Source organism: Zea mays, chromosome 1, assembly GCF_902167145.1.
Source record: "Zea mays cultivar B73 chromosome 1, Zm-B73-REFERENCE-NAM-5.0, whole genome shotgun sequence".
Classification (NCBI taxonomy): Eukaryota; Viridiplantae; Streptophyta; class Magnoliopsida; order Poales; family Poaceae; genus Zea; species Zea mays.
In genome coordinates, this window is record NC_050096.1 from 4,780,307 (window position 1) to 4,799,751 (window position 19,445).

The 19,445-nt window shown below is 41.3% G+C and overlaps 2 protein-coding genes across 4 annotated transcripts; one reads left to right on the forward strand and one right to left on the reverse strand.

Moving 5' to 3' along the window:
- The first annotated feature begins 5,774 nt into the window (after positions 1 to 5,774).
- Positions 5,775 to 11,306, forward strand: LOC100217148 (uncharacterized). Of its 3 annotated transcripts, none has more exons than XR_004855650.1 (14): positions 5,775 to 6,194; positions 6,301 to 6,418; positions 6,619 to 6,677; positions 7,048 to 7,112; positions 7,277 to 7,370; positions 7,455 to 7,535; positions 7,632 to 7,743; positions 7,933 to 7,987; positions 9,027 to 9,139; positions 9,221 to 9,349; positions 9,423 to 9,561; positions 9,874 to 10,162; positions 10,233 to 10,303; positions 10,852 to 11,306. XR_004855650.1 is itself a non-coding variant. In NM_001143514.1 (13 exons), the coding sequence occupies exons 1-12, from the start codon at positions 5,958 to 5,960 to the stop codon at positions 10,283 to 10,285; spliced, it is 1,617 nt and encodes a 538-aa protein (NP_001136986.1). In that variant the 5' UTR covers positions 5,934 to 5,957; the 3' UTR covers positions 10,286 to 10,303; positions 10,852 to 11,216. The 3 variants fall into 3 exon arrangements, 1 of the variants encoding a protein (NP_001136986.1); XR_004855651.1 differs by having other exon boundaries at positions 9,454 to 9,561; NM_001143514.1 differs by having other exon boundaries at positions 5,934 to 6,194; positions 9,221 to 9,561; positions 10,852 to 11,216.
- Positions 11,307 to 13,021: 1,715 nt separating this feature from the next.
- LOC100285830 (uncharacterized) lies at positions 13,022 to 15,606 on the reverse strand. The gene is made up of 2 exons (NM_001158720.2): positions 14,784 to 15,606; positions 13,022 to 13,716 (listed from the first exon to the last, which is right to left on the reverse strand). Exons 1-2 carry the CDS (start codon positions 15,584 to 15,586, stop codon positions 13,092 to 13,094), a joined length of 1,428 nt encoding a protein of 475 aa, NP_001152192.2. The 5' UTR covers positions 15,587 to 15,606; the 3' UTR covers positions 13,022 to 13,091.
- Between the last annotated feature and the right edge of the window lie 3,839 nt (positions 15,607 to 19,445).

Below are 19,445 nucleotides of genomic sequence, written 5' to 3' on the forward strand. Positions count from 1 at the left end.
CCTTCTCCTTGAAATTTGCACCTTTCTTATCTTGCTCTTTAATATTCGTAGGATGACGAAGCTGAAGTATAACAAAGCTGAAGTATGACGAAGCTGAAGCTTGACAGTTGCTACAATATTTTTTCCTGCAAAAATTCTGGAGAGACCTTTGTAATATTATTATGGAAAAACTCATGTAAATTTGTACATACCTTGTAATATATTTTGTTTCCGCTATCCGTGTACAATCTGCTTTGTTGTGGACGAAACTTCTTTTTGAGTCGAAGGCGAAAAACACCTTCCCTTCTTTTCATACATAACAAAGCATAAAATTTTTTTCCTTTTTCGAAGTCTTTCCTCATTGCCGAAGCGCCTATCTTTTTTGTGTGATATGATGATGATTCTATATATGTCTAAATGAATGTTTATGAATGCAGATGATATGATGAAATGTATTGTGGAGATGAATATTGGGAAAGATTCAAATCTTTTCACTTTTCAGCTTCATCGTTTACTTTTCAATGTATCAGCGTTGACTTTTCGCTGTAAGTCTCCCTTAGGAGCTTCTTCGCCTTTTACTTTCAGTGGAATCAGCGTTGACTTTTCGCTATAAGCCTCCCTTAGGAGCTTCTTCGCCTTTTACTTTCAGCGAAATCAGCGTTGACTTTTCGCTGTAAGCTCTGCATTCCCTTAGGAACGACTTTTGAACTTCTCCATGTTTTCTTTTCTTTTCCTTTGGCATTTACATTTACATTTTTTGGGGATATCACTTTTATAGAATCGAAGGAAAGAAAAATTACATGTTGTGGCCCCATTAAAAACCTTTCTCCCCCTTTTGAAAGGAAAAGGGTGCCACAAAAAAGAATAGAAAAAATTACATCAAATTAAACATACTATCGCCGAAGCTCATCCGCATTCCATGACCTAGGGATGTCGTTGCCGTCCATATCCTTCAATCTATAGGAACCGGGTCTTGGCGAAGATACTACCAAAAAAGGTCCTTCCCACTTCAGCTGTAACTTGCCCACTGTCTCAGGGTTAGCTACTCTTCGAAGCACCAGATGTCCTGGTTCAATGTTCTTCAGCTTAACCTTTCTGTCACGCCATTTTATTGTTTCGGCTTGATATTTATTGATGTTTTCCACAGCCTGAAGTCTGATCCCTTCTATAGCATCTTTTTCCACAGAGCAATCAGCTTCGTCTTCACCTTCTGCCGAAGTTACCGTTCTTATTGATTCTGCTTTGGCCTCTTCCGGGGTTATTGCTTCATCCCCAAACAATAGTTTGAAAGGCGTAAAACCTGTTGATCTTGACATGGTTGTGTTATGGCTCCACACCACTTTAATTAACTCATCTGGCCACTTTCCCCTGGGCTGATTGAAGATTGACTTCATTATTCCTGTCATTATGATCCCGTTAGCTCGTTCGACAAGTCCGTTTGACTCCGGATGCCGAACTGATGCAAAATGGATCTTCGTGCCAATCTGGTCACAAAATTCTCTGAAAGCTTCAGAATCAAACTGTGTCCCATTATCCACAGTAATGGCCTTCGGCACTCCGAAGCGACAAACAATATTTTGCCAAAGAACTTTTGAATAGCAACCGAAGTTATTGTGGCTAGCGGTTTTGCCTCAATCCACTTGGAAAAATATTCCACTGCCACTACAACGTATCTTAAGTTTCCCTGTGCTGGTGGTAATGGACCTAGTAAATCAAGGCCCCACCTTTGCAACGGCCAAGTGGGTTGTATTAATTGAGTTAAAGACGAAGGTTGTTTTTGATCTCTTGCACATTTTTGACAACCTTCGCACTTTTGGACTAAACCCGCTGCATCCGAAGCTGCCTTTGGCCAATAAAATCCTTGACGAAAACTTTCCCAAGCAAAGGCCTAGATCCAATGTGAGATCCACACAGGCCTGCGTGTATTTCCTTCATTAATTCTATACCTTCGGATCTGGATAAACACTTGAGCAACGGGGAACAGACCCCACGCTTGTACAGCTCCCCTTCTATTATAACATATGGTCGAGCTCTTGCTTCTATTCTTTTGTTGTAAGCTTCGTCGTCTGAAAGAAAATTACTCTGAAGGAAAGAGATGATTTCAGTTCTCAAATCTTCACTATAGACAGGGGATATATTGAGGACCGCTCTTTCAAGAAGCTCGACCGAAGGTGCTTTTATTGTATCGAAAAATACTTCCGAAGGTAAAGGCAGCCCCTGTGCTGCTGACTTGGCCAATAGATCAGCATATTCATTTTCTCCACGAGGAATATTTTTAACAGAGAATCCTTCAAAGGAAGCCTCGATCCTTCGGACTGTATCTAGATATTTTTCAAGCTTCAGATCTCTTGCTTTATAGCTCTTGTCAACATGACCAGAAATAACTTGGGAATCAGTTTTAAGAATGGCCCTTCTGATCCCCATTGCCTTTAACTTCCGAAGACCCAAGAGCAGAGCTTCATATTCAGCAATATTGTTTGTACAACTGAAATCAAGTCTTGCCGCATAACAAGTTTTAACTTTGGAAGGTGAAACCAACATAGCAGCTGCTCCTGCTCCGAAGGTTCCCCAAGACCCATCACAAACCACTGTTCATGCTTCGGCATCTTTATTCATTTCTTCTTCCTGAGCCCCTGGCGTCCAGTCAGCAATGAAGTCTGCCAACACTTGGGACTGAATCGAAGATCTGTGGACATAATCAATACAAAATTCATTGAGCTCTGCAGCCCATTTTCCAATCCTTCCAGTAGCTTCTCGGTTTCTCATAATATCCTTCAAAGGTTGTGAAGAAGGAACAATTATGTTGTAAGCTTGAAAATAATGCCGAAGCTTCCTGGAGGCCATCAAAACAGCATACAGTACTTTCTCCAATTCTGTATAATTTTCCTTTGATAAACTAAGAACTTCAGATACAAAATATATTGGGGACTGCTTCTTAACTTGACCTTCAAGCTTCTCCTGGACAAGTGCTGCACTTACCGCTGAGTGTGAAGCTGCCACATATAATAACAAAGGAGCCCCTGGCGTTGGTGGAGTTAGTGTTGTTAGATCTATCAAATATTGCTTCAGCTCTTCGAAGGCTCTCTGCTGGACTGGTCCCCATTGAAAAACTTCGGCTGACTTCAGCACTTCAAAAAATGGTAAATTTCTCTCTACTGATCTAGATATGAATATGTTGAGAGATGCCAGCCTTCCTGTCAATCTTTGAGCCCCCTTCTTTGTACTTGGTGGTTCCATTCGAAGTATAGCTTCGATTTTGCTTGGATTAGCCTCAATTCCCTTTGTTGAAACTAGGCAACCAAGAAATTTCCCCTTCTTCACTCCGAAGACACATTTTTCTGGATTCAGCTTTAAACCAGCCTGTCTAAAATTAGCGAAGGTCTCCTGCAGATCAGCAATGTGATTATCTTGCTTCGTGCTTTTTACAATGATATCATCAACATAAGTTAGCACATTCCTGCCTATCTGAGAATGGAGGACCTTCGCTGTCATTCTGCTGAAACTTCCTCCAGCATTCTTAAGCCCCTCGGGCATCCGAAGGTAACAATATGTTCCACTGGGGGTTATGAAGCTAGTTTTCGGTTCATCCTCCTTCTTCATCCAGATTTGGTGATAGCCTGAATAGCAATCTAGCATACTCATAAGCTCTGATGAAGCTGCTGCATCGACTAAGGAATCTATCCTTGGCAATGGAAACTCGTCCTTCGGACAGGCCTTATTAAGATCAGTAAAATCGATACACATTCTCCATTTACCATTGGCCTTCTTCACCATAACAGTGTTAGCCAACCATTCTGGGTATTTTACCTCTCTAATAACTCCGGCACTGAGGAGTCTTTTCACTTCATTCCGAGCACCTTCGGCCTTGTCATCAGACATCTTCCGAAGCTTCTGCTTTCTAGGTCTGAAGGATAGATCAACATTGAGCGAGTGCTCGATAACATCCCTGTTAACTCCGCATAGATCATTAGCTGACCAAGCAAAAACATCTTTATTGTTGAACAAAAACCTTATCAAGGTTTTCTCCTGTTCTTCAGACAATTGAGATCCCAATAGCACCTTCTGCTCTGCTATGTCTTCACATAAGAGCATAGGCTTCGGTTGGTCAGCCGAAGCAGATTTTTCCCTTCTGAACTTGTATTGCTCACAAGCTTCAGCTCCATCTATATTATGGATTGCTTTTGAGTCTGTCCAATTTCCTTCGGCCCTTCTGGCAGCTTCCTGACTTCCATGAATAGCAATGTGCCCTTGTTCCGAAGGTATCTTCATGCAAAGATAAGCTGGATGAAGAATTGCTTCGAAGGCGTTAAGAGTACCACGACCAATGATTGCATTGTAAGGGTACTCCATGTCAACAATATCAAACACAACTTCTTCAGTCCTTGTGTTGTTGATAAATCCGAAGGTCACTGGCATTGTGATTTTGCCGAGTGCTACAATCTGCCTTCCTCCGAAACCGCAAAGGGGATGTGTGGCATCATGAATTTTATCTTCGGGCTCTTGCATCTGTCTGAAAGCCTTAGTAAATATGATATCAGCTGCGTTGCCTGTATCAACCAAAACATTATGGACCAGAAATCCTTTGATCACACAAGAGATAACCATAACATCGTTGTGTGGGTAATTCTTGAGTTGAAGATCCTCTTGAGAGAAGGTAATTGAAATGTGAGACCATCTTGACTTGATGAAGGGTCCCTGCACCCCGACATGTTGTACCCTTCTCTGTGTCTCCTTCTTCTGTTTCTTATTGGCTGGCTCTGAGCATGAACCGCCTGTTATCGAGAGTACCAACTTTGGAGCCGAAGCAGCTCCGGCTTGAATGTTGAACGAAGCATCAAAGCCCTTCGTCCTTTGAAACATTATTTCCACAAGAATTTAATGAATCTTCGAACGAAGGTCATCAGTATAATATTACGAAGGGTTTCACCTTCGTAATTAAAATCACAAAAATAATACGAAGTAATATTAAATGTAAAACATTAAAGATAAGCACATTGAAAATGAATAACATCATTCACCTGCATTATTATATGAATTTAATATATTTGAATACAATGTTTAGGTATTTTTATACCTTTGTCTTGACAATAATTCCCGAGCGATGCGTTAGCAATTACCGGAAAGCGTGAACAGTAAAGGAATACTGTTCACTATTTATAGGCACATGACACAGCCTGTGAGAAATTACAATCATGTCCCTCATAAAAATTTACAACAATGACCCAGACCCTTATGGACTAAAAGGTCATTCTATCTTTAAGTCGGTTCGACCATTCATCTTCCGACATGCTGTAATACCGAAGCTTCATGAATGTTGCCTTTGGCGTCACGTACGAGCAGCTTCAGCCGAAGCTGTGACTTTCTGCAGGACCTTCGGCGACGAAGCATGGTCCCAACAAAAACTAAGATTAGCAATGAGCAGTGATCCACAAGTAAGGATAACCATGTAAAAATACACTAAAATTTAGCCGGTGGAACCCAAAGTTACAAGCCAGTCGCCCAGTCGTGGCAAGCGCTGCATAGCGCGCCACACCTGTCGCGTCAGCAGGGTACCCGACGCGGAGGCCCCAACTTGTCCCACACGAAACCCCTCCGCAGAAGACTCCGCGCGAAAAGCTTCGAAAAGGTCTCCCAGGCCCACACCCAGCACGGGCCCAGTCCAAGTCTGGCACCCACAGGTACCGGCTCCGTCGCTTCAACTGACATCTGGGCCCGCATAACGCGCGTCCCGCTCGTCAGTGAGAGTGTGCGACGGCTACTTGAAACCCGAGTAATTTTGTGCGACGAGATATCTGGGAAAACCATCTACTGACGTGTGGGACCGGAGCAGATAACAAATCCAGCGCCTCAAATCTAAGCACCCCGACGAAATCGCCTAATCCAAACCGCCTATGCACGTTGGCTGGCCCTACTAAACGGAGAAGCCCCACCACAAACGCTACTCGCCGCCGCGGCGCGCAGACGACTGCGACTCCGCGATGGACGAGGAGGAAAGGGAGGAGGTGGGAGAGTACAAGCTGCAAGGGTTGGTTGGGAGGGGCTCGTTCGCCGAGGTGCACCGTGCCGCGCACCGCCGCACTGGCGCGCCCGCGGCGGTCAAGGCGATCGACCGCCGCCTCGTCGACAAGCGCGTCCACGACGGCATCCTGCAGGAGAGGGAGATACTCAGGAGCATCGACCACCCCAACATCCTCCGCCTCCTCGACACCATCGACGTACGACGCTGCCCCCTTTTTTCCGGATCACAATCGCGATCGAACTGAATAGCACGCTGCTTAGCGATTTGACACGAGTGTGTCGCCGCGTGCTTTTTCGCTGCAGACCACGAACATGATGTACCTGGTGCTGGAGTACTGCGACGGAGGCGACCTGGACGCGTTTCTCCACAAGCACGGCCGGCTGCCGGAGGCCGTAGCCAAGGACTTGATGCGGCAGCTCGGTACGGCGTTAATAGGGATTATTATTAATATTAATAATAATAATAATAATAATAATAATAATAACAATAATAATAATAATAATAATAATAATAATAATAATAATAATAATAATAATAATACTATAGCTACTATTTGCTGCTGCGGAAAAAAGGTTATCTGGATTTGCTTTTGACGTTACTCAATTGTTTTGTATGCGCAGCGGAAGGGCTGAAGGTGCTGAGGGGGAGGAACATCGTGCACCGGGACCTCAAACCACAGGCATTATTTTAATCACTTCATTCAATTTTCGTGGTTGGTAGGAGATTCTAATGTCCATGGGCGGATCTTACGCCGATTGCCCTGGGATGGATGATTGTCGGTTTGTGTACAGAGGATTTGACCGTGTGGAGTTAAAAGACGTTTACTATAGCTGTTTGTGCACGTTTTGCAAATAGCTACTGAAATTTAATTAAACGTGCTGTTCTCAATTAATTCCAGTTCCATTTAATGTGAAAGACCACAGACATTTACTGAAAGTACATGATTACACATTGTACTTTTCCACATGTTCATTTGTTTTGGCTAAACTATGTCTGGTTATTGTCTTATGTTTCTGAGACACTTGCTTCAATACTGATGAAACTTGCAGAACCTTCTCCTATCAACCAACGGGGATGACATCGTATTGAAAATTGGTGACTTTGGGTTTGCCAGGTTAGAGCAGTATGCCCCCGCACTATCGCATGCCTATTTGTCATTATCCTTTCCAATCCACAGTGATATATGATCATACTGACTTCTATCGTTTTTTAGTACTGTTTTATCCTGGACTTGTTGTAACTGAGCAATGTATAGTGAAATTTTTTGAGTGATTTTAGGTCGCTGGTGCATGAAAATTTAGCTGCTACAATATGTGGGTCGCCATATTATATGGCACCAGAAATTTGGCAAGGGAAGGACTATGATGCAAAGGTTGGCTTATTTCCTTCATTAAATTCGTAGGTTTTCATTTCAAAATAAGCCTGTAATTAACTCTACTGGAAAAAAAATTTGCAGTCGGACTTGTGGAGTGTTGGTATCATTCTTTTTCAGCTAGTCACAGGGAAGTTGCCATTCACCGGGAGTAATGCTTTTCAGGTTTGTTGCTCTTGTATAACACATCAAATGCATATGAACTAGATGGCTACATGTGCCTGCTAAAACTAGTTGTTGCCCATTCTTTTCTGAATACAGCTGCACCAAAATGTCATGGCTACCGATGATCTTAACTTCCCTTCAGAAATTGAAGCTGATTTATGTCCTGATTGCATTGATTTGTGCAGAAGACTCCTGCACCGTGATCCAAGTGGGTCTGCTGTCCCACTTTAACTTTTTGCTTGTGCAAAGCAGGCGTGTGTTAACGAATTATTTTCTGCAGCAGTTGTGGTTGTTCATTTCTTGTTTCTTGTGATCATGCTTGATTATAAGTCATCGCTGTGATCAGTTTAATTTTTACCAATTGGAAAATTGGGCTTAATATAATTTGAATTTGCAGAGAAGAGAATAAGTTTTGAAGAAATCTTCAATCACAAGTTTTTGGCAACAACAAGGTCAACTCTTTACTTTGGTAGTGTTGATCCATATATATCATTAGTTGCACCGGTCTACGTTGCTTTTACTAAAAGAAAAACGCTGCACTTTTAGCTTTGCAATTCCTGCTGCCCATATTTTCAGCTATCACTACTACTTCTCATGAAGACACATGAGATCTGCATATATTTATATGAAGACGAATTTAGGGGGTAAACAGCCCCTAGAAAAATATAACCAAACCCAGTCACCCGAAGATAGCAAGACACAAAACACACTGCACACTCGCTCACCCACACTCTAGAGAGAAAACGGAGGAGCAGACACTCCAAAAACTAGGAAGGGTGACTGCCAACACATAAGGTCTAGTCACTAACAAGCAGCGGGGCAGTCAGCAAAGTGATGTCCTTAGCTCCTTCTACAGACTCCAAAGCCTCATCTCTTCAACGGCTGAGGCCGTGACATTTAGCCCAATAGGTGAAGCTCCATCAAAGACACACCGATACAGTTATTCGTAGGGACCAGGCACTAAGGATAACAAATTTTGTTAAAAACCTGCCAGACTTGAACATCAGCAGCCTCACATGAACAAGATCGCCAATTATTGAAGGCTACACCAAAGCATAAATGTTGCCCCCAAAGGAATCTGTTTCCTACTATTGATGTAGCATGTGCTTACATAAATTTGAATGGTATATTCAATAGTGGTGTAGAGGAGTAAAGAAGCCAAACAGTGCTCATGAACCATTCATAAGGCGTATAAGGCAAGTATATAGTCATGAACAATTTATGTTTGGAAGAGATTTTGCAACCGGTTGCCTTTCCTTGTTTTTTCCATTTAACTTCCAGTAGTTTTAGTGTTTATCATGCCAATATTTCCACCTGCTTTGGAGGAATTAATGCTTTTAGTGCATTATGTACTTCTATAAAATGGGAGTTAACTCATATGTGCCACTACCTTGCAGCCTTTATTAGATCTTTTCTGTCTGTTTAGAATAGTTTGGTTTTATCATGTTATACTTTCTTCTGTGTTGAAGCTGACTAATTATAACATTTCAGGAAATGCTATGAATCCTGTCATGCTGTAGAATTAAGAGATAACTGCCAGACAATCACCTCTCCTGTTGTCCTAAAAACAAAGTCTGGAAGTATTGAATCAAAAAATCCGAAAGGTACATTACATTATTACACTATCTTTGAACCATAAAGTGTATGTTCTTGTTAAGCATTAACTTTCTACATATGTTTCTCAGTTTTTGATTCATGGGAGTGGATTGAACGAGAATATGTGCTTGTTCCGGAAAACTGTACTTCTATGGAAATGTCTTCACTCAACATCAAGTCCACAAAGGATGATATGGATACAAGAACGGTCAGCTATGGTAGGTCCACTGGCAAAGGGTCTGTTCAGAACCAAATCAGAGACTTTACTGACACAGCTACTGGTGTACAAAGCCATGGATGTGCTCCTGTGGTCATTTCACAGGAGTCAGCCACTGTGGATTGTAGACGAGGGAAACCACCTGATTATATTACAAGACTTCATTCTCTGAATCAATATGTTCTTGTTCTTGCGGATCTTGCTCGGGAAAAGGTACCACTACTGCTATGCTGGAAACTTCACAATGTGTTTTTTTGTAATCTCAAAGTTGTGGTCTTCAAAATAGATTGTTTTAATATTCTTTGGCAATAAAGCCATGTTATTTTCAGTCGAACTCTTCTCCTTTAATACATATTAGACATATATTGCTTTTTTAATGTTATTCATTTCCAAACTTCAACACTTACAAGTTACACACCACAAAAGTTCTTTTGAACAATCATAGAAATGGTATTTGTCATTTGATGGATCAGATATGATAACCCCTTTGTCTCTTATGCGTCCTTGATTTTCTGTGTTATTCAGCTATCTAAAGGCCTGTACCTGGAGGCGTTATCAATTGAACTTGTATTATTAACTATCTGGAAAGAGGCACTTGATGCATGTAGCTTGCTCATGGATACATCAGATGGTGAAAAATTCTCTAAATCTTGTCAAGAACATTTCCTTGCTAAGAGTGGCCACTCACCTATGAATGTAGTACAAGGATTGGATTTCACTCGGACGGCTTCTATTTTTTCTTGGCTTGAAAGTGGGTTTATGAAGGCATATGATCGTGCAGAGAAGATATCACATGTATTACGGAAAAGTGATGGTTAGGAACCCTGATCTTCTTAACACTTTTTGTATTGATTCTTGTGTCTAACTAACTTTTTTTCTTCTAGATAACACCGAGATGCCAGATGCAGTGGATGTTACATTCCAAACTGCTTTGTAATATGAGAAGAGTAGAGCTGTAAGTATCACTATATGTGTTTATTTGATGGTTTCTGTGAAAACATTTAGCTCTTCATGCACACCGTGGATGTTTTCTTTGTTTTCCCATATATATGAGCTAGTTTGGAAACTCCAATTTCTCACAGAATTTTCATTTTCCTAAGGGAAATTAGTTCATTTTCTCTTGGGAAAATAGGAATCACTTGGGAAAATGTAGTTTCCAAACTAGCCCTAAAGAAAAAAGGAAAGGGACTCTTGGTTTTATATATTACCATGAATAGTGCAAAGCTTTCCAACAACAAGCAAACGCATGCATTACATGCATGAACTTGATCCATAGCGTGCATAAACCATGTGATTCCCCTACCTGTAAATAATTTGCTTTCATTTTTTTCAACATCTCAGTAGAAGCTGTTAGATATAATGGATATCAGGTACCCCTAGTTGGAAAAGTGTTGCACTTCTGTTATTCAAATCATGCGAACATTGCTGTGGGATTGCATGCTGAATGTATTTAGCCAGGAATCGGTCATACTTTATTGACTTTTTATTTACTTATCGTTTCAGGCGAATGAAGTTTTAGGAAATCAAAGCAGATCCGCAGAGCTATATTCGAAGTCTATCATCTTGCTCACGTTTTTAGTACAGGAAGCATCTATGTTGCCACTAAATCCACCGCTTTCCCTTTCGCCTTTGGATCAGCAACGCATCCGTAGGTACATAGCTAATTTGAACAGCCATCTCTGCAGTGCTCAGGTTCCAGGGCAACGGCAGAGATCAGTCCACCATGTTGCTTTTTGTCTAGGAGGTGGTGTTCAATGCTTTGGTGTCATGAACCTTTGTAAAATTGTAGTTGCCGAACACCATGATCCTGCCCCCTTTTTTGTATATATATAGATAATAACACCACATGCTCTATATGGTCGCCCCTTACCATATGTTCAAATGACTCTGAACTTTATATATTTGCAAGTGCCTTGTTTGCACATGTAAAAAGAAACGGGTTTCGAACCTTCTCGCGACTGCATACTCTCCGATCCTTTCTAGTACCAAGGTTTGAAGCTCTGAAGCAATATATGTTCTGAGATACGGGTGTTTGATTTCTAGAGATTATATTTTAGTCACTCTATTTTGTTCCATTTAGTCTTTAAATTATCAAATGCGAAAACTAAAACTCTATTTTAGTTTTTATATTTAGTAATTTATAAACTAAAATTAAATAGAATTGAGGAACTAAAAATTAATATATGGAGACCAAACACCCCAATAGTACGATGCATGTGAGATTCCCGTTTTACATTTACCGCACATGGGTCATTTGAAAGCACGGCCGACTGCCCCTTCATTCAGGATTCATGAATATCAAGATTTGTTGGGGTTGGGGCCCATACCACCAGAGATTGGAAGCTGCCGGATAATTTACAATTGTGTAGTCTTTATAATTTTACCACTATACAAAAATAGTAAATTTTATGAATATTAATAGTTCTTTGATCGTGTTGTCATTTAATTTATCAAAATATACAACATAGATACTATGTTGTGCTTCTCCAAACATTAGAAACTTATTCATACAACCCAATGCATTTAAGTCTTGTATATGATATTGCTCATTTATATGAGTTGTATAAGTTTAACAGTAGCAAGACTTGAATCGTGTTTGAGACGTTCCTTTGTCAAAATACGTCTATGTATTTTTTACACCCTCTTAGGGCATGTATAACTCTGACACAGTTGCACGGTACTAAGTATAAGACACAACTAAAACACAACATAATACAGTGGATATGTCTAAAACATGTGTCTTATCATATTTACTGTATCAATCAGAGCATTCAATAAATTAAATTGACCAATTAGATAGTCTACTGTCTCAAACATAGAGCTAAAATACTGTGTCTTCGTAAAGATACATGTCCTGAGTTTTTTACATTCACTCCCTAAGACACAACTCAAGACACTTATTGTACATACCCTTAGATACCTCTTAAGATACATACCATTTATGTGGGTTGTACATATCCTTATGGCCTAAATACATTTTTCAATGGCCATGATATACAGTTTATCATTTTATTAATTAATTTCAATCTCTTCATGCTCGAAGCATAACCAGACGAGTTAGCTTAATAAAAATACATGACTAACTAAAAGTTCTACTATAGTACATCCATATCCAGGCTTTTGAGCCTCGCACATCTTCATGTTATATTTGAGTGTGGTGTGCTGATATTTGGTATAATATTATGGTTCAAGTGATGAATTGCTAAGATGTTCTAAGATTACTAATCCGAGTGTTTTCCCTGTCCAACTGTTCCTGTAGAGAATGGAGTAAGACGTCAGTAGTAATATAGAGTCTAACATTATGTAATACAGCATTATTTCTACTTTCACCCTTCTAAATTAGAAGACATTCTAACCTTTTAACATTAATAACATTTATTATGCTATTAGATACACGCTATGTCTAGACATAATAAAAACAATATATCTAGAAAAACTAAAATATTTTTATAATTTAAAATATAGATAGTAATATTTTCCTTTTTTTGTCTATGTCGTATGGACATCTTAAGGCACATATATACTATAAGCGTTTGGTTTTCTAAGTAAACTGTGTGTGTGACAGAAACCAGTTGATTGGTTTGTGCCACAGGTGAAGTTATTTGAGTCCGGATTGCTACTTGTTGTATGCGCTGCATTGTGGCAACCAGCTAATGTCAACATATAAGATTAGAAAGATGAGCCGACCTCGGTTCGGCCTCATCAAATCAACCAAATGGAAATGCATCTATATTAATGTTAGATCAAGGTGAGATAATCCCAAAAGCAAGTGAAATCAACTCGTTGGACAACAAAAATCCATCTGGGTCGCTGAGACGGATGAATGCAATTCTGCTTCCAAAACCATCTTCATTTTGCAGGTCCAACTCAAAATCAGTATGTGGCAAGGCTTGTCGATCCATATCCATTGCAATTACATGCCCACTCTCCACAAAAGGCTTAAATGTGTTACACAGTGATAGCGCCAGGCTTTTCCCAAAGGATTTACTGAAACTTTGCAAATCAAGCCCCCAAGCTGTTCTCAGCGATAGCATAACCACATCCAGTGCCATGTCCTTCAGATCAGAGCTTCTAGACTCATGTCTCCACGTTCCATCCTCTAACTTCTGAACCCATTCTGCATACTCCTTTGTTCTTCTGGGCCTGGAGTACCTCACACCGTTAATGTAGCTCGCAGATCCAAGACCAAAGGCATAGAAGGGTCGGTTTTGCCAGTATGTTAGGTTGTGCTTGCACTCGTATCCAGGCTTGCAGTAGCTACTGATCTCATAGTGGTTATAACCTGCTTCAGAAAGTCGCTTCGAAGCAATCCTGTAGAAGTTTGCAGATTCGGTGTCACTCGGCAGAGGAAAGACACCAGGAGTATACCTGCAAAAAGTTACATACGAATATAATATAAGAATCAGTGTCCATTCGTCTCTTCAACTGAAGCACAATGGTCTTAACAAGGCCCAAACGTACACACACAACAATTAATATTGCTGGCTTGCATCTACATGTAGTGTTCATTGTTCAAATACTACATTATGGAATCACTGAACTAAACATGGCCTAAGCAATATGTTCAAATACTACGGTGGATTCCATAATGTTTGTTCAAATACTTCATCATCCATAATGGGCAACAGAACTAAACATGGCCTAAGCACATGGTGATAGTAAATTACTGTGCACAAACTGTAAATTTATGAGTGTATGGTGGCAGATGTACTAAATTCATGGTGATGCTGCCCAAAGTACATGGTTAGGCCCAAACCGAATTAAAGGGTAAACTTTTATTCCACAAACTAAAATAACGTCTTGTAGTAAGCATTGTAAAATAAACAAAGAAAAGAGCGTTACTGACTTTGAGTCGGTTGCCCACAGGTGGATCATCAGTAACACAAATAATGGCATTTTGAATTGTGCTTGTGCTGCTACTTTATGGTGCTTATGAAAAACATATAACCTATTTGTTTTCAGGGGTGATCATGGTCAGGGATGAGTCAATTCATTGGAGACATCGTGAGAATGCTATGGTGTTGCCCAGTTTCATTTAAGTCCAAGAAGCTGGTGAAGATGGAGAGGATCAATGGGACATTGGAGAAGATGGCAAACTAACCACCGAAAGTTGGGTGGAACAATGCAATGATGTGTCAACTACATCAGATTTGGAAGTCTGGGTGGGGCATGGAGATCAGAGCCAACAGGTCTCTTCACCTGCCAGTTCTCATATGAAGAGTGGCCGGAGTATGAATGCAAAACGTGAGGCGTTGAGTGCATCCGTGCCATGGGAAAGTAGGAGGACAGATGACAGTTCGAGTAGTGCTGCTCGTTTAGCTGAGATTGATTGCTGTGATGATGTTGCTTATGGCAGGCACAAACCAGATGAGAATGCCTACCATTTGTTTCTGTAAAAAGTTGTAGACAACACAGGGAGAAGAAAAATCACTTACATCTGCCCAAACTTGGTGCCCTGCTCAATTTGCAGATCATACACAGAAACGTGAGTGGGCCTTGCATCCACCGTGCACCTCAAGCTTTCCTCCCACATCTCCTCGGTTTGATTCGGCAGCGAGGAGATGAGGTCCATGCTCCAGTTCTGCAGCCCCTCGCACGCCGTCACGATCGCGACGGCCTCGTGCACCTCCTTCACGCCGTGCGCGCGTCCGCACGCCCGCAGCAGGTCCTCCTGGAACGCCTGCACGCCGAGCGAGACGCGGTTGACGCCCACGCCCACGAGCTCCTTGAGCCTGGCGGCATCGAACGTGCCGGGGTCCATCTCGATGGAGACCTCGGGGCGCGCCGACAGGCCGAACCTGGCGCGCAGCGCGTCGAGGACCGTGGCGACCAGGCGCGGCGGGACGAGCGACGGCGTGCCCCCACCGAAGAAGACGGTCTCGAGCGGCACGCCATCGTCGGAAACCGGGCGCGTGGCGGAGACCTCGCGGAGCAAGAGGTTCACGTAGTCAACGATCCTGGGGTCTTCCGCGGCCTCGCCACGGGAGGGGGCTGACGATGAGCCGAGGGCGATGATGGGGAAGTCGCAGTAGTGGCAGCGCTTGCGGCAGAAGGGAAGGTGGACGTAGGCGGAGGCCGGGGGTAGCGGCGGTAGCAAGGGAGAGTGAGGTGGGGAGAAGGAGGAGGCGGTGACGGCGGCCGCGGAGGCATATCGTCGAGCGGGTGGAGGGCGTGGGCGGATTGCGGACGGTTTCCGGCGTGGGAGATGGGAGACGAGCGGGAAGGCCAGCCGGAGCATTATGGAAGCTGTGGCGTACCTGCCGGATAGGAATTCGTGACTTGGGATGGGCATGGGCTACGCTGGGTGCCTGGGTGGCTCGTGGCTGTAACTGGGTCTAGGGTACGAGTCACCTACATTCATTTAGATCTAAATCCAAAATTTAAATCACTCCTTTCAAGTCTTGGATGATCAAATTTTCCACATTCGCCCTACTAGCGTTGTTGATCATGTACTTGAAAAGAAGTGGCCATTTGTCCATTTCTCCTAAATCAGCGAGCCTTGTGATTGAATATATATCTCCATCCTTGCCTTCCCGAACTTAAAACAACACCTTTAAAAACACACGGTTTTATGGAATACATGTCCATTGCTATTTATTCTAATAATCGGTTATGATTAATTAGAAGAGGAAAAACTAGCTCCAATAACACTTAGGCCTTATTCGGTTACATGGGATATAATCCCACCATGGATTTAATCCGGGTATGGATTGGGTGAATCCATATCTCACACCCAATCCCATGGTGGGATTAAATCTATCAACAAATCCATGTGACTTTCAAAGCTAATTATTCTTTTGATCCATGGATTCTAATGTAAACTTGTGCAATATCTCATGGATTTGTTCCATACTTAATGGGCTATGGATAGAATCCATGTCTTCTATAGTTTAAAAAATTCCCAAACCTTTGGGTTATATTCCATGATGGGTTTAACCGAATAAAAAAATTAAGTAGTCATGGATTATTTTGGGGCATGTATTGAGACATGGATTTAATTCCAATCCATGCTAATCCAGAGCGGGATTGGTGTAAACGAACAAAGCCTTATAGGATCAAAAGGCAAGGATAGGCAATCAGAGTGGGTAATTGATTGTGGAAGGTAAAAAAATAAGAGAATAATTATAACACCTCATGATTTACAAAACCTAATTAATTCATGCTTCTCAATTGTGGATAGAACTATATTTTGTTAGTTAAAATTATATTGTCAAAATCTGTAACTCCGATTGACCTGGAACTTTGTCAAAATAGACTAGATAAAATTATGCAACTAACCAACTGAAAATCATGTCAATCGGACTTGCGGATCTGGAGATATTAACAAAACAAGATTGTTGTGACGAGAATTGATCAAGCCCTAGTTTCGTGATTATTCAAGAACCATGAAAGATTAAGCAACTAAACTTTGCAGATATGCCCTAGCAATATTATAGTTGAATCAAGTCAATAGTAACAATTGAAATTAATAAATCAATCTATAATCAAAAGCTAGGGATATAAATGATAAGCAAAGAAAGAGGAACGAGATTACCACACTGATTTTGCATAAACATCAACTTTATTGCCAAGTTTATGTGTATAAAATGCTCTCCAAAACATCACAAAGATTTCTCCACGAAACTTCGCAAACTCTAGATAAAAACATAATCTTGGGTCTAATATACTCTCTCTCTCTCTCTCTCTCAAAGTCTGCTAAAAAACAAGGTGAATTAACTATCTATGTGCCTAAATCAAACTCCGAATAGGTCTACTAGTCCAATTCGACTCGGTTTGATCCAATCTGGGCCAAACTTTCCAATTCAGCCCTCACCGGCTCCTTCTGGACCGGGTTGCCTCCTTGCGCTTGGGCTGGTCGCGCGTCGAGCCTGGGCCAGCCGCACCGCACTGGTCTGGGCCGCCGAAACACGCCCGCCTGGGCCATCCGCGCCGCACTGGTCTGGGCCGCCGAAACACGCCCGCCTGGGCCACTCGCCAAGTTGGCCGTCACTGTACCTGGGCTGGTCTCTGCACAAGCTTGCTTCTGGATATAGCAATGGATAAATATCATCGGTACTACATTATATCTATACATACGACAAAAATAACACCATCGTAGTGAATATGGATTTACACCGTACTCATACCATGGGTATGGGTCAACCGTCAAGGCACTTTAAACATCTATCAAAATGATATATTATACAAATATATCCATCTAAATAACATTATAAAATTTCTACCATCATTTAACCATCTATTTAACAACACCAAAGATAATTGAATAAAGTAGCAACACTAGGATAGTACTACATAGCACATTACATGTTTCATTACATGGTCATCAAATAGTCGTTAAGCCTTCTATAACACTATAGCACAAAAGGTTATTAAATAGTAAAAAAGATGGATGACTGAAGCCCAAGTTCATGCTTTTGGTCTAAGTTTATACTGTGTATTTTATACCTACAGGTTAACAGTTATATGGGTGAGCGTGGAACGTTCTAATACCCGTTTACCCATTGGATGAAGATTTTTGTCCAATAAGAAACACACGGCCGGTAGAATATTTAACCCATATACATACCCTAATGAAGTAAATACACATCGGATATCGTGTCGCGGTTATCCATTGCCATATCTACTTGCTTCTCAGCTGCCGCTCGGTGTTGCAGGTATGTCAACTTACGTAACCTCAGTATACACCGTTTCTCTAGGCTGAATGTACGTCGCATGACATCGTAAACCAATAGGATGTTAGTTCTCCCTATACTTAGTATCAAAACCTCGTTTCTCCTAAACCTAGACACTGACCATGTTCCGCTTTAAACAAAAATGCACATGAACAACAGACGTTGTACATAGCAACCACACATGTTTGCAATGTGTCTGGCCACTACTACCCGGTTACAGCCGATACTTCCTATTGACTTTTTTATTTACTTATCTTCTCGGAGGACAAATTAAGTTAAGTTTTACAATGCCAAAACAGAACCACATGCGCTATACTCGATCGAAGTCTATCATCTTGCTCACATCTTTAGTAGTACACGGCAGCTGTGTTGCCACTAAATCCACCGTTTTCCCTTGTGCCGTCGTCGGATCAGCAACGTATCCACACAGCACACAGGTAGTACATAGCTAATCTGAAGAGCCATCTCTGCGGTGCTTGGGTTGCCGGGCTACAGCAGAGATGTGAGTCCAAATTAACTGAACATGCTTGCTGATCAATATGGCCGAAAAGGTTAATTCATGTGCGTTGTGCTATGGTGCAGTGTCAGTCCACCATGCATGCTGCTTTTGGTGTCCAATGCTTTGGTGTCATGAACCTTTGTAAAATCGCGTTTTTTCACTCTCTTTTATATATAAATAAATAATACTCACTCTGCCCCAAATTAGTAGGTTTTCTAAAAATAGTTGACGTTTCATGTTTGCACACAGGAATTTAGAAGTTAACAAACGGTATGTCACGCATGCAGAAAATAAAGAGATATAGACATGCATCAAAAAGAAAGAAAAAAGGATATATTAAGAGAAGAGAAATGTGTATTAGAAATTGATTTGTTCAGAAAGAGAGAGAGAGAGAGAGAGAGAGATGCATTAAAAAAAGAAGAAAAGATATGTTAAGAGAAGAGAAATATATATATTAGGAATTGAATTTTTAGATAGAGTTTTAATCTTATAGTGACATTAACTATAATGGGACCGACGGAGGGAGTATATAAGCTGTATGGTCGTCTGTACGTCCCTTACCTATATATATACTAGTTAGGTGCCCGTGCGTTGCAACGGAGATCATATAAATCCATATGTTTTGCTACGCAACATGAGGGATCGGTATTATTCGAAGTTATTTTTCTATTGGACCTAGTGAGGTACCCGTACGTTGCTACAGAGATCATATAAATCCATAGATTTTATCATTAACATTGTAATAATTTCTTTAGTGTGCAACTTCCACCAATTACATCAGCATTCCTTACACGGGCACCTCTTACTCATTACCCCTCATATCGCCTTTGGCCACCTCCTTAGACACTTTATTCTCAGTACATACAAGACATGAAAACCTGCCAAGATCAAACAACGCGACATCATGGTAACTAAAATAGAATATT